The 13,381-nt window shown below is 46.0% G+C and overlaps 1 protein-coding gene across 1 annotated transcript in view; it reads right to left on the minus strand.

Annotated features, from left to right (window-relative positions):
- CACNG2 (calcium voltage-gated channel auxiliary subunit gamma 2) overlaps positions 1-4,066 on the minus strand; it is a 160,947-nt gene extending 156,881 nt beyond the window's left edge. Inside the window, exon 1 of the mRNA XM_073644366.1 lies at positions 2,761-4,066. Within this exon, the coding sequence (XP_073500467.1) occupies positions 2,761-2,971 (211 nt within the window). The 5' untranslated portion in view covers positions 2,972-4,066. The remainder of the gene's footprint in view (positions 1-2,760) is intronic.
- Between the last annotated feature and the right edge of the window lie 9,315 nt (positions 4,067-13,381).

Here is a 13,381-nt window from a genome sequence, read left to right on the forward strand (position 1 = left end):
CGCATATCCTACACAATCTCGTCTGCACTAAGTGTGCACTGTATGTGTGCACTGTATGTGTGCACTATATGTGTGCACTATAAGTGTGCACTATAAGTGTGCGCTATATGTGTGCACTATAAGTGTGCACTATATGTGGGCACTATATGTGTGCACTATATGTGTGCATTAAGTGATGAAAATGGTTCCTCTTCCATTGGTCTGCCAGGATAATATATTTTTGGTACATCCCTGTTTGAGGCCAAGTTGTTATACTAAAACTTTTGTGCACTATATGTGCACATTAAGTTGGGAAAATGGTTCCTCTTCCATTGGTATGCCAGGGTAATTTATTTTTGGGTGTCATACAAGTACATACTGTGTGTATTCTGATCGATGACGAGCTGTTATAATATTATAAAACTTTTATGTTCGGTGCCCCCGTGAGTAACGGCTAAAGCTGTGCGTTGGTCCAATGACTGCCATGTCTAAATTCTGTCCTATGAAGGTTATGATTATGGCCTTATATCTGATATTAAGGATAAGGGGATTTCATTCCATGTCAATATGTCTCGAATCATTGGAGATTGGGACCTGGTGTCATTTTTAAGTTTTGGTCAAGATGATAATTGGACTCTCTGGCTTGTGATGTGACTTGTACGTGTAGGAGGTGTAAGGGGTATGTTGTTTTGAAAGCCTGGGAGAACCATATGCGCCTACATTTTGTGTATGCAACTATACAAGGTCTGGCCTCTGCATATGGTGTGTACGCGCTTGGCATAGTCTCTGTAGTGTGTGTATCTCAGTATATGTGCGTGGACATGTGTGGTGGCAATCTGTTCAGAAAGCAGCAGGATATATAGCGACATTAACACTAGTGCACACACACAATCACACAGAAATGGCCCCAGCGGTACGCTAAAGCTCTAATTATCCAATTATACAATTGTACTTATTCAGTGCAGACACCCAGTGTGTGTATATAATAGGTTGCATTGCAACACTGCATGGACTATATATCGAATTATCTGATTATCTTACACACACACACACACACACACACACGTCTGCGGTGCCTCAGGCGGAGTGAGTGTGTGAATGTGCCTGTGTGTTTGTACATATGTGAATAATGTGTATGGGTAAGGCTGGATTGCTGACCTGCAGTGATTGAAGAGGGGACTGTGGGGGAGGGGGGTGGGTGGTCTGTGTACCACCGTACTAATCATAGTTACCTCGCTGCTCCGCCTGACACACACACAGTCCTCTCCCCCCCTTTTTTTTCATGTGGGTTGTGTTTAACCCTTTCGTTGGCGCAACAATGTACTGCAGGGCTTTTTTGGCATGGCACATGGTAAAAGGAGGGGCAGCTAAAGGGGGCAGCTGTGGGACGCAGTCTGCCAGTGATGACCCAGGCGTCAGCAACACACATATTAGTCAAAGAGGAATAAGGAATAGTCACAGGCCTGTTGAAAACTTGAATACATAAATACCAAGGAATTGATACAATGTGCAGATATATGTCATGTTTACAACATGTAAATGAACCGTCTATGGGATGGAAGAATAAATGATACAAACAGGTTAATCCTATAGCACTGAGTATATATAAATAAATACATATATAAATGATTAAATAAATAAATACATAAATGAATGATTATATAAATAAATGAAGAAATAAATATGTAAATAAATGCACAAATAAAGAAATAAATACATAAATAAATAAGTAAATAAAGAAATAAATACAGAAATAAATGAATGATTAAATAAATATATAAATAAACCAAAAAATAAATACGTATATAAATGAATGAATAAATAAAGAAATACATACATAGATGAATGAATAAAGAAATAAATGCATAAATAAATGAGTAAATAAAGAAATAAATACATATATAAATGAATGATTAAATAAATATATAAAAAAATAAATGCGTATATAAATGAATGAATAAATAAATAAAAGAAATAAATACATAAATGAATGGATAAAGAAACAAATATATGAATAAATAAAGAAATAAAGACATGAATGAATAAATAAACAAATAAATGAATAAATAAATAAAGAAATTAATATATGACTACATAAAGAAATAAATACATGAATGAATAAATAAATAAATGAATGAATAAAGAAATAAATATATGAATAAATAAATATACAGTGGTTGTGCAAAAAAGTCCTGGAACTATTGCCGTTATATATCATGTCAAGGGCTCTGCGATATGCAGCATTGCATTTACCTACGGATATGTGTAGTGTGTTTAGGCCTCAACAGCATTTAATCTGTACCCATTGATTTTTTTTTTCATCAGCAATGCATGACATCCATTTTCCATATGTGGCTTTTGCCAATACAGGTATATGGCTTGAGTCTTCCAATTCTAGCTCAATAGCCAATCATGCACTTGCCTCATCATGGAGCAAAAAGACACACAATGCACCCAGAGTAATGTCATCCATGCCCCCTGTACCACACTCTGTGCCCCACTGCTTCCATCTTTAACAAAATCTATCATTCACATCATCACAATGAATACTTGGAAGTGGATCAGTCTCTCCCCAATCACCCTCCTCCCTCCCCTACCTCCCTACATCCCCCCCTCCAGTTTATTAGCTCAGTCTAGCCGCCCCTTGTTTAAAAAATGAAATGATAAGATGGAGGAATATGTAGTTTTCTGATTCAGGAGAGAGGGAGGGGAACAGGAGAGCAGAAAGAGGAGGGTGAAAATGTAAGAGAGGAAAAGGGTCTTATCCAGTCACCAAAATACCTTCAAGGCAACATGTTCTCCACAATCCAGAATGGGTCATGACTTCTTCATTCTTTTTGCTGGTTTCATTTTCACTTATAGATTTGCTCTTGCAGACCCCTCTAGAGTATAACCAGTAGTCTGTGCCCACAGCAATTGTCATTAAACTGAATGCAGCAAATGCTCCCACAGTGGTTAGGAGCATCTGAACACCTCTATCAAACAGACCCATAATTCTTCATTCTATAGACATCCAACAGTCTTCTGGTTTAGGGGGTGATAGGAGATAAAGATGGGGAGATGATGGAAGGGTTTTGTTGTTTTTTTTTTCTTTTCTTTTAGCTTAGCAGTAATGCTGGACCTTGCCCAAAAAGATGAGGTATCCTAATAGAAAAAATAGCAAAAGTAAAGCTGCTGGAAGGCTTGTGGATGGAGAGCTCGTTGTCCATCAGATCATGTCCAAATGCAGGTTAATAGAAAGAAATAGTGCAGACAGACACAAACAAGCAGCAGAGCTAACACACAGAGAGGCTCTAATCTCTCTAATCCCTTTTCCTAAAATTCTGATCTTCAGTTTCCATAAGTGATGGCTAATTGTGAAGCTGTAATCAGCAGGAATAAAGATGCAGTATCTTCATCACCAACCTTCAGCATCAGGACCAGGGCAGGGGGGGATTATAGGGTTAGGAATGCAGGGTCTGCTTTCCTTATGTTGTTCTGCAGCCTGCGCCATGTAAAAAGGAGAAAAAAATAACAGATTTTTTTTTTCTTCTTGTTCTTCTTTTCTCTCTCTCTCCCTTTGCTCTTCACAGATTATTTCTTCTGTTGTCCCCTCTTCTGGTGTCTGCTGAGTGTGTGTCTGCTGGAGTGTGGGATCTCTCTATCCCCTGCTGTTGATTACACCACAAGTCTCCTCTGGATGCTGTAAGGTTTGGCTTGAGAAGGACTGCGGCTTTTGCAATCCATGGTTGTACAGCTGAAGATCACTGTGAGGCCCCCACTTAGATGTCCTGGGAGGGAGGCAGGCTTGCTGTGTAGGGTGGGCTGGTAAATGGGCTTCCTCTGCTGCTGCATGGAAGTGATGCTACAGCTGTTCTGTGGATCTCGTTTGCCTTTGCCTCTGCTGAGGACCTAGTGCTGAAATGGACAGCTCCTAGACACCAGAGCTGCTGCTGGAGAGCACTTTCATGTAGGACCTCCTGTACAGGAACAGCCAGCTGGTGGAAACCTTCATGTCCCTCCTCTCTTTGCTGTCCTAAGTCACCACCCCTGTTCAGCTTCCAGGAGGAGGGGGTGTCAATTCCTGCAGCCCCCTGATCCTTTTTCCTTCTCCCCCAAACAAGTCCATCAGCACAAATCTCCTAAATGCACCCCAAGTCTTGGTCTTTCTCCAGACAATGCTCCTGCATTTATTTATTTTTGTATCTATTTATTTATTATGTGTCCTTTCATGACAATAGCAACTGAACTTTACCTTGGCACTGTGCATCATATGCATCCAGTCATATGGCGAAGAAAGGGGGAAATACCTATTTAAAATATTCCCCTGAGATCGCCCATCACATTTTGTTAAAGATCATTGTAATTGATAAAATTTTTTACATGTAAAGCGCCATGGAATAAATAGCGCTATAATAATACTAAATAATAATAATTCCCCTCCATCTATCTATAACCAGAGAGGGGATTTCGCTCCCACCTCTTCTTTTATCTCTTTGCTCACTTTATTTACTTAATGGAAAATCAGCCAGTTATTTATCACAATGTATTATATTTAGGTTTTATTGCCCCCCAACGTCCGTCTCCCCCCCAAAAAATACCTTGGAGATTAAGTCATCTAGTTAACGATTATGTAATCCCCCCCCCCAAAAAAAAATGTCATCTATCCAGTTTCTGAGTAACCCCCCCTCTTATATCTAAAGGGGTTATGAAAAGGAGGATTATCGGGTTGCCATCTCAGAAGAGCACTTTCTCACTGTCCTACATTGGTAGTTAAGATATTACGGGATCGCATAAGCCAGCCGCTTAATTATTTCCAAGTTAATTGGGATAATCATGTTATGCTGCTGACAACCCAGTTCTTGCATGGTGAATGCTTCATAAGGATTGGAAGGAGTAATGCAATCATGATGGAGGAGGAAAAAAACTTTGTTATAGTGGTGGATATAAAATAAAAAAGAAAGCCTTGTTTAATAACTCATTATTGGTTATATCTTAAATAGCACCATAATTTCCATACAGATAAATATCCAACAGAGTTGTACAAATAATGTCCTCTCATACAGTGAGGAAAATAAGTATTTGATACAATTTTGTCCCTGGTGTCTTTGACCGCTCTTTGGTCTTGGCCATGGTGGAGAGGTTGGAGTGTGATTGAGTGTGTGGACAGGTGTCTTTTATACAGGTAACAAGTTCAAACAGGTGCAATTAATACAGGTAATGAGTGCAGAGTAGGAGGGCTTCTTAATGAAAAACTAACAGGTCTGTGAGAGCCAGAATTCTTGCTGATTGGCAGGTGATCAAATACTTATGCAATAAAATGCTATTTAATTTTGTAAAAATCATACAATGTGATTTTCTATTTTTTATTTTGAGATTCTGTCTCTCACAGGTGAAGTGTACCTACGATAAAAATTACAGACCTCTCCATTCTTTATAGGTGGGAAAACTTACAAAATCAATAGTATATCAAATACTTATTTTCCCCACTGTAGGTTTCTGTTACCAGTAAAGCCCATAGTGTATTTTTGTATCTAAATGTCCATTCTGGACAGTAAAACCTAAGATAGTCTTTTCGGTGTAAAAATATACCAGGTTACCTGAAGAAAACCCATAGAAATGGATCCTACTGCTAGTAAAGTGACACAGTGTTGCCGACTACTAATACTTCTCACTTGTGCCCTTGACTATTATTACTGAGCTACATACAACATTTTGTGTACTATTCTGACATCTGAGCCTCCGTCTTGCTGCCTACTACTGAGCCATGGTAGAGTGAATTATGTTACATTCAGATCACAATAAAATTCGGCATGAAGTGTATTAAATAAAAAAAGATGGTGACATAGGATATTGTCCCTCAGAAGCTTGATGTAGCCAAAGCATTGCATTGCCTAAATCAGGGGCAGACATATCATTGGTGCAACCTGTGCAGCCGCCCAGGGTCCTAAGAGGTAAGGGAACCACTACCACCTCCAAAGTAGGTGGAATTGTGCATTATGATGAGCTGTTGGCCTGCAAAGAGCCCATATACTGTTCTTGCACAGGGGCCCTTTTCTGTCTGTGGCCTCCATCTAAAGTCAGATCAGTGGAATGTGGCAGTAATGTGAGGCGTCTATACTAATGCAAATAATAAGCAGTGCTTCCAGCACGGCTGCAGGCAACAAGTCACCATCTAGCCTAAATTCTGTTTCTGTGAACAGAACCCCTCTCACTACACCTTTTTGGTGGACTACAAAGTGCATATTACACCAATCAGTAAGGATATGCTCATACATCACTATCTATCCTCTGTATAATCTAAAGTGTATAGAACAAGAGAATATATGGCTGAAATCTGAGTCTGACACTTGATTTCCACCACGGTTGCGCCTTTGATATGTTGCAGATATGCACAAGAAGTATCCCAATGGTCAATCTATGGGGCTAGTTAGTGGCTTATCCTTGCCCACAGAAACTCACAACAATTAGAACCGAGTTTTCCCATAGTATGTGGAAAGGGGTTTCAAAAATACCATTGAAAAATATTAGTAGATTTGAAGAGGATTTAGGAACAGAATCGATGCTAAATTCTCATCAAATCCTAAAGATGGCAATGAACCTTAAATGGAATATCCAGGAGTAAATTATAATTTTATTATGAGCCAAAAATCTAACAGGCAGGTAGTTGTTAGCTAGTAAGCAACTGCCTGTTCTATCCTGCTCCGGCTCAGAGCGATCACTGATCGCCCTGTCGGCAATTCAGTTGCTCCATGTCAACAGAGCAGCTCGTGTTCTTCTGGGCTGCTCTATCGACTGGGATTGACGTCATGCTGATTGACAGCTGGCTTCCTGCAGTTATGTAGCGACGAGCTGTCAATCAGCATGCCATCACTCGTCAGCAGAGCAGAACCGAAGAGAAGCTGCTGCTCTGTCGATCGCAGAAGTGGTCAGTGACAACTATGTGCTAGCAGAGATCTGGGCTGTCCACAACAGGTAAATAGTTAGCAATTACCTGCCTGTTAGTTCTCCGGCCCACAGTAAAAAATTAATATAGTCCCGGATAACCCCTTTAAGGCAGACTCTAGATGTCATAGATCATTTACGTCAAGGATTTTGCAGTAAAATTTGCAAATCTTTGCAAAATAAGCATGTGTTATATGCCAATTTTGGAAGATATTTGATGGGGATTTCATGTTATAAATTGTTTTTGTAGATTTGAAAGTCCATGCTCATATTTCTGCAATGATTTTTTCCACTACATCTCATCCATGTTAATTGTTCTCTAAAATGCCACAGATTTACCAAAAATCCAATGTCAATTCCAACATGTTTGGATCTGACCTAAAGATACACAGCACATGTCAAGCATTATAATAGTCAAATGCAGGGCCGGACTGGGGCAAAAAAGCAGCCCTGCCACACAAACTCCGCCAGCCCACATACTATAACACCTCCACACCCCGATCAGTGAATTTTGCTTTTACGTTGTCGTGCCCCTCACCATTCTCTTAAAGGAGTTATTTGAAGAGCCACATGTGAATGGCGCCGCAGTGCATATGATCAACCACAGCTCCACTTACATGTTGCTCTTCGGTGCTCCGTTTCTCAGGATAGTCGGAGATAGGGCATAACTTCCAAGCTTGGGATAGCCCATTTAAACAGGTTTTTCATGATTTATTTTTATATGTAGAAAATAATAAACCAATAATGACAATCCAGAAGTCCAATGCCGCCAAAGGCTCATGCAAACAAGCGTATAAATCAGGCCGGTGCGATCCAATGTTTTATCAGATCGCACACTGAACCATGTTCTGCAATGAGGCTGTAGAGAGAAACATTTTTTTTCTCATACTGATTCGGTGTGAGAAAAAAATTGTATCATGCTGCGATTTGACTCTGAAATTGGATGAGACTCACCCATTCAAGTCTATGAGTACGAAAAAAAAATGGATGCCACAGTATAGCATCCAATATGTACGGATACATTACAATTCTGCAACGTAGGAAACTGTAAATGGTCGTGTAAAAGATTAATAGCTGCTGAGAAAAAAAGAAAACTGACTGCACACGGATGACAAGTGAGAAGAAAATCGTCCCACTTTTCTGGATGCAAATAATAGATACTTATATATGATCCACAGATAAGAAATATAGGTATAATACAAGTACAAGATTTCACTCACTTCTTACATTACATGAGAGATATCTATTGTAAATTCTACTGTGACGCCTCAATTCTCGAAAGAGCCCCTTTTAGTTTTGAGTTTACCCTGGGTGTTGGGGGACCCGGTGTCGGGCCCTGTGATGGAGAGGTGGGATGCAGCCGTGGCCCGGGCCCGACCCGTGCTCAGGGCCGTCACATGAAAAGGAAGATGTTGTGGGCTCGTCCGGGTTGAGTGGCTTATTTAACGACTACGCCACCTGTGGTGCCTGGTGAAGGGCCACCAGCGCCGCTACAGTCCGCCGAGGCCTGGTGTCTTGGCGGCCAAAGTTCTCACTGCTCCCCACAGGCGGAGCAAGGTCTCAGGGCAGGCAAACAGGATGTAGGGGGGGGTAGTAGTGCAGGGAGTACGGGCACCGCATCGCATGGTATGGCACATAATGAACAGTCTGGAGGCCATAGGGGTGAATTTCCAAGGCTTTACTCACTTAGAGATGACAGCTGGAAGGCAACTCCCTGCTCCCCGCGGAGTCCTGCGGCCACCAGGGACGGGGGTCCGACTACCTCCGAGAAAGTTCAGTGTTCGGTAGCGACCCTACACCAGAGTGTTCCTGCACTACAGACTTCACCCTTTCCCGGCTGTGCGTGTGTAGATAGGCCGGGTCTCCCTCTGAGCTCCTCTCAGGACTAGGGCACGGGTGGCAATTCCTCTCCATCCGATGCCCGGTGGGATCCTCAGGGCCTAACCAGGCTTTCCCGTCCAGGACATGAAGTACAAGGTCGGGTGTCGGGGGCCGGTACCCCTCTTGCAGCTGGAATCCCTCTGAATAGATCAGGTAGGCGAGGACAGGTGGCGTACTCCGCTCCGTCTGCATCCTCCCCGGGACCCATTTGCTGGGGAGCCAAACTCTAAAGCTCCCGGGCCTTCTTGATCCTGGTCCTCGGCCGGGTTGAGACATTCCTTGTCTGCAACCTACCTCTCGTCCCAAGGCCAGGGTATGAGGGCTGTGTCCCTTACCGGTGCAGGCCCACACAGGATCTGCGCTCCCGGAGGGAGGTCACATTACACACAGCATTTTGACAGCACAGAGACAGCCGATAGACTAGCAAAGGCTAGACAAAGGACCGCTTCACAGACAGACTGCCAGAGACCAAGATCAGAGATGGCTTTCTATTAAATATGAAATTTAAAGTGTAACTAACTTGTAAGTCCTCCACCCTCACCCACTAACTGGTTCCTACCACTTTGTGTTCCCCAGTCTCCCTGTAACCAGGGGAGCAGCACCTAGTGCATACTAGCTCCCTCTGGTGGAGAAGTGTGGTGTTGGATGCAAAAGGTTAGGTCACGACTATCACACTGGCCTTACCTCAGAGGAGGAACACTACACTCCATTAGAGAAGTGCAGTATTCCTGTGGCAGTCGAACCCTCAGGGGCGCCACATTCCCCCCTGGTAAAACACAGCACGTCCGCGGGCTGCAAAAGAAGTAACACCCAGGAAATTTTCTTTTTATAATAACAAAACTATCTTCCCTTTATGGGAGGCACATTTCTTAAACGTTCCATAACAAGGTACATAGTATAAAAGTATAAAAATATAAAATTATAAAATATAAAAGTGCTAGCATTTTCCAGAGACATTATTGCATGCAGACAGATAAAGTGCACTGACACAGAGTCAGTTCAGAAGTACGAGGGACCTGTCCTAAACCCCCAACGTTGGCCCTGGGGTGGCTGCAGGGCATGAAGATCCCGAGTTGGACCTCCCGGAGAGCCACCCTGACAGGTTTTTCTTCTGAGGTTTTGAGGTAGATAATATCCGCGGTTTTGTATAAAACCAATATGGAGCACCTAAAGAGATGCAAACTATATACATAGGGAAAGAGTCTGTCTGCTGCCAGTCCACAGGGACACGTGTCTCTAGAAAAACTGGGTAAGAAATCAAACATAATAGCAAAAGTCAACACATTAAAACTTGTGAACAAAAACTGCAACTACAGCCGGGTGCTGCTTTAAACCTCGGGCTGTCTTCTTGGAAAGGGCTCATTCCTCCCGACGGAGACTAGCCGGTCCCCTGAGGCTGAGCGCGGGGTGGCGTCGCTCCCAGACACTTTGTGCACGTCCAGGGCGTACCACCCGCGCTCCCCCTGGTGGCGAGAGAAAGTCACTGTGTCGCCCGGGAAGAGGTTCCGACCGGGGTGTCCCTTCTTGAGGCGCGGCTCAGCATCTCGCCGGCTGACGAACACATCGTCCTGGAACTGGGGACACCGGATGAACCCCCACCCCGCCTCATGATGAAAACGGACGACTTGGCCTTCGTATCGGGGACTGGGACAGGTGGCCTCCTCCTGACGCGCCCGAGATTTGGCTGCTTTGGTCCGGACCTCGAGGCGCTCGCAGCGCTGCTCCCGCCGACGCTGCTCCCATGCGAGCTGGAATATCTGGTCGCTGCACCACTGGCTCCTCCTCCGCGCTTCAGCCCGGGTCTCCCGGGGGAAGCCCATCAGGTCGCCCCCCTGGTTTTCCCAGGCCCACTCCTCAGCCTCGGGCCAGGTTACTGCTGGTGCGGGTAGCGGGGTAAGAACGGGTTGCTGCGAGTCCTCTATAGACGCGGACCAGTCCGGGTTGGAGCCGGTAGTTTCCTCCGCAGCTTCAGGCACCTCCGTGTCAGGGTTTGGGCGGCATCGCAGGTCCCCACCCATAGCTGCCGATTGCAGCTCTGGAGCCAACGCTTGCTCCCATGTGACCGCGTGGGGAATTAGGTGCTCCGACATGAGGTCCAGAATAGTCACGGTAGGCTCTGCAGCCGGGGCAGGGGTTGCACACTCACCCGCCGCTGGGCCGCTCTCGACCTCTGTCACCGAGTTGACTTGTCCTGGGACCTCAACTCCTGGGCGGCGGTCCCGGATACGCAGCAGCATCTCCTCCCGCCACGCAGCCGTCGCCGCCTCCTGGGCCTCTTTCTGCCTTTTTAAGAGTTCCGGAGCTTCCTGCTGGAGAAATGCAATATCTCCCGGGGTCAACACGCTGCCGTCTTGCTCTCTGCCGGGTGAAGGGCCTGAACGGGGCTCAGTAGACGCGTGGTCTTGTTCCCCAGAGGCATCCATGTCTGCCTCCGTTGACTGCCAAGCTCTGACTGCAATGGCCGCACCTTGTTGCTTTTCTTCTTCCTTCTCTTTCGGGGCGGTTCCTGGGTGGAATGCTGACAGGCTCGCCTTCGTTCAGCCCATCCAGTTTGATGGGCATTACCCCACGAACCGTCTCTGATGGAAGGGGCAGTCCACATTTTTGGCGCCAAGCGGGAGCCCAGCCCACGATGGGAGGCGTTCAAAGACAGTCTTTTCACAGCATTATGGCACCTGTTCTTCTTGGGCGGGCGCCATTTTAAGTGTAAACGACAGTTCAAGGTGTAAGGCACACAGTACCCGGTAGCAATGGGCACTTCTTCCTTTGCTGCGGGCACGCGATCCTGCCGACTATGCCAGGTTGTGACGCCTCAATTCTCGAAAGAGCCCCTTTTAGTTTTGAGTTTACCCTGGGTGTTGGGGGACTCGGTGTCGGGCCCTGTGATGGAGAGGTGGGATGCAGCCGTGGCCCGGGCCCGACCCGTGCTCAGGGCCGTCACATGAAAGGAAGATGTTGTGGGCTCGTCCGGGTTGAGTGGCTTATTTAACGACTACGCCATTTGTGGTGCCTGGTGAAGGGCCACCAGCGCCGCTACAGTCCGCCGAGGCCTGGTGTCGTGGCGGCCAAAGTTCTCACTGCTCCCCACAGGCGGAGCAAGGTCTCAGGGCAGGCAAACAGGATGTAGGGGGGGGGTAGTAGTGCAGGGAGTACGGGCACCGCATCGCATGGTATGGCACATAATGAACAGTCTGGAGGCCATAGGGGTGAACTTCCAAGGCTTTACTCACTTAGAGATGACAGCGGGAAGGCGACTCCCTGCTCCCCGCGGAGTCCTGCGGCCACCAGGGACGGGGGTCCGACTACCTCCGAGAAAGTCCAGTGTTCGGTAGCGACCCTACACCAGAGTGTTCCTGCACTACAGACTTCACCCTTTCCCGGCTGTGCGTGTGTAGATAGGCCGGGTCTCCCTCTGAGCTCCTCTCAGGACTAGGGCACGGGTGGCAATTCCTCTCCATCCGATGCCCGGTGGGATCCTCAGGGCCTAACCAGGCTTTCCCGTCCAGGACATGAAGTACAAGGTCGGGTGTCGGGGACCGGTACCCCTCTTGCAGCCGGAATCCCTCTGAATAGATCAGGTAGGTGAGGACAGGTGGCGTACTCCGCTCCGTCTGCATCCTCCCTGGGACCCATTTGCTGGGGAGCCAAACTCTAAAGCTCCCGGGCCTTCTTGATCCTGGTCCTCGGCCGGGTTGAGACATTCCTTGCCTGCAACCTACCTCTCGTCCCAAGGCCTGGGTACGAGGGCTGTGTCCCTTACCGGTGCAGGCCCACACAGGATCTGCGCTCCCGGAGGGAGGTCACATTACACACAGCATTTTGACAGCACAGAGACAGCCGATAGACTAGCAAAGGCTAGACAAAGGACCGCTTCACAGACAGACTGCCAGAGACCAGAGACCAAGATCAAAGATGGCTTTCTATTAAATATGAAATTTAAAGTGTAACTAACTTGTAAGTCCTCCACCCTCACCCACTAACTGGTTCCTACCACTTTGTGTTCCCCAGTCTCCCTGTAACCAGGGGAGCAGCACCTAGTGCATACTAGCTCCCTCTGGTGGAGAAGTGTGGTGTTGGATGCTAAAGGTTAGGTCACGACTATCACACTGGCCTTACCTCAGAGGAGGAACACTACACTCCATTAGAGAAGTGCAGTATTCCTGTGGCGGTCAAACCCTCAGGGGCGCCACACTACAACAGCTCAGAAACCGACGGATCCTCACAGCGCACAGTGCATGTCCTGGGGGGGACTCAAAAGTCTGCAGTCACACAGAATACATAACCCTCCATGCAGTATTATGGGCCACATATAGTCCTCCATACAGTATTATGGGCACCACATAGTCCTCATACAGTATTATGGCCCCCACATAGTCCTCCATACAGAATAATGGCCCCACGTAGTTCTCCATACAGAATAATGGGCACCACATAGTCCTCCATACAGTATAATGTCCCCACATAGTCCTCCATACAGAATAATGGCCCCACATAGTCCTCCGTACAGAATAATGGACCCACATAGTTCTCCGTACAGAATAATGGCCCCACATAGTCCTCCATACAGAATAATGGGCCCCACATAGTTCTCCATACA

This window comes from Phyllobates terribilis, unplaced genomic scaffold, assembly GCF_046119375.1.
Source record: "Phyllobates terribilis strain yellow unplaced genomic scaffold, ASM4611937v1 Scaffold_8__6_contigs__length_399053987, whole genome shotgun sequence".
NCBI lineage: Eukaryota > Metazoa > Chordata > Amphibia > Anura > Dendrobatidae > Phyllobates > Phyllobates terribilis.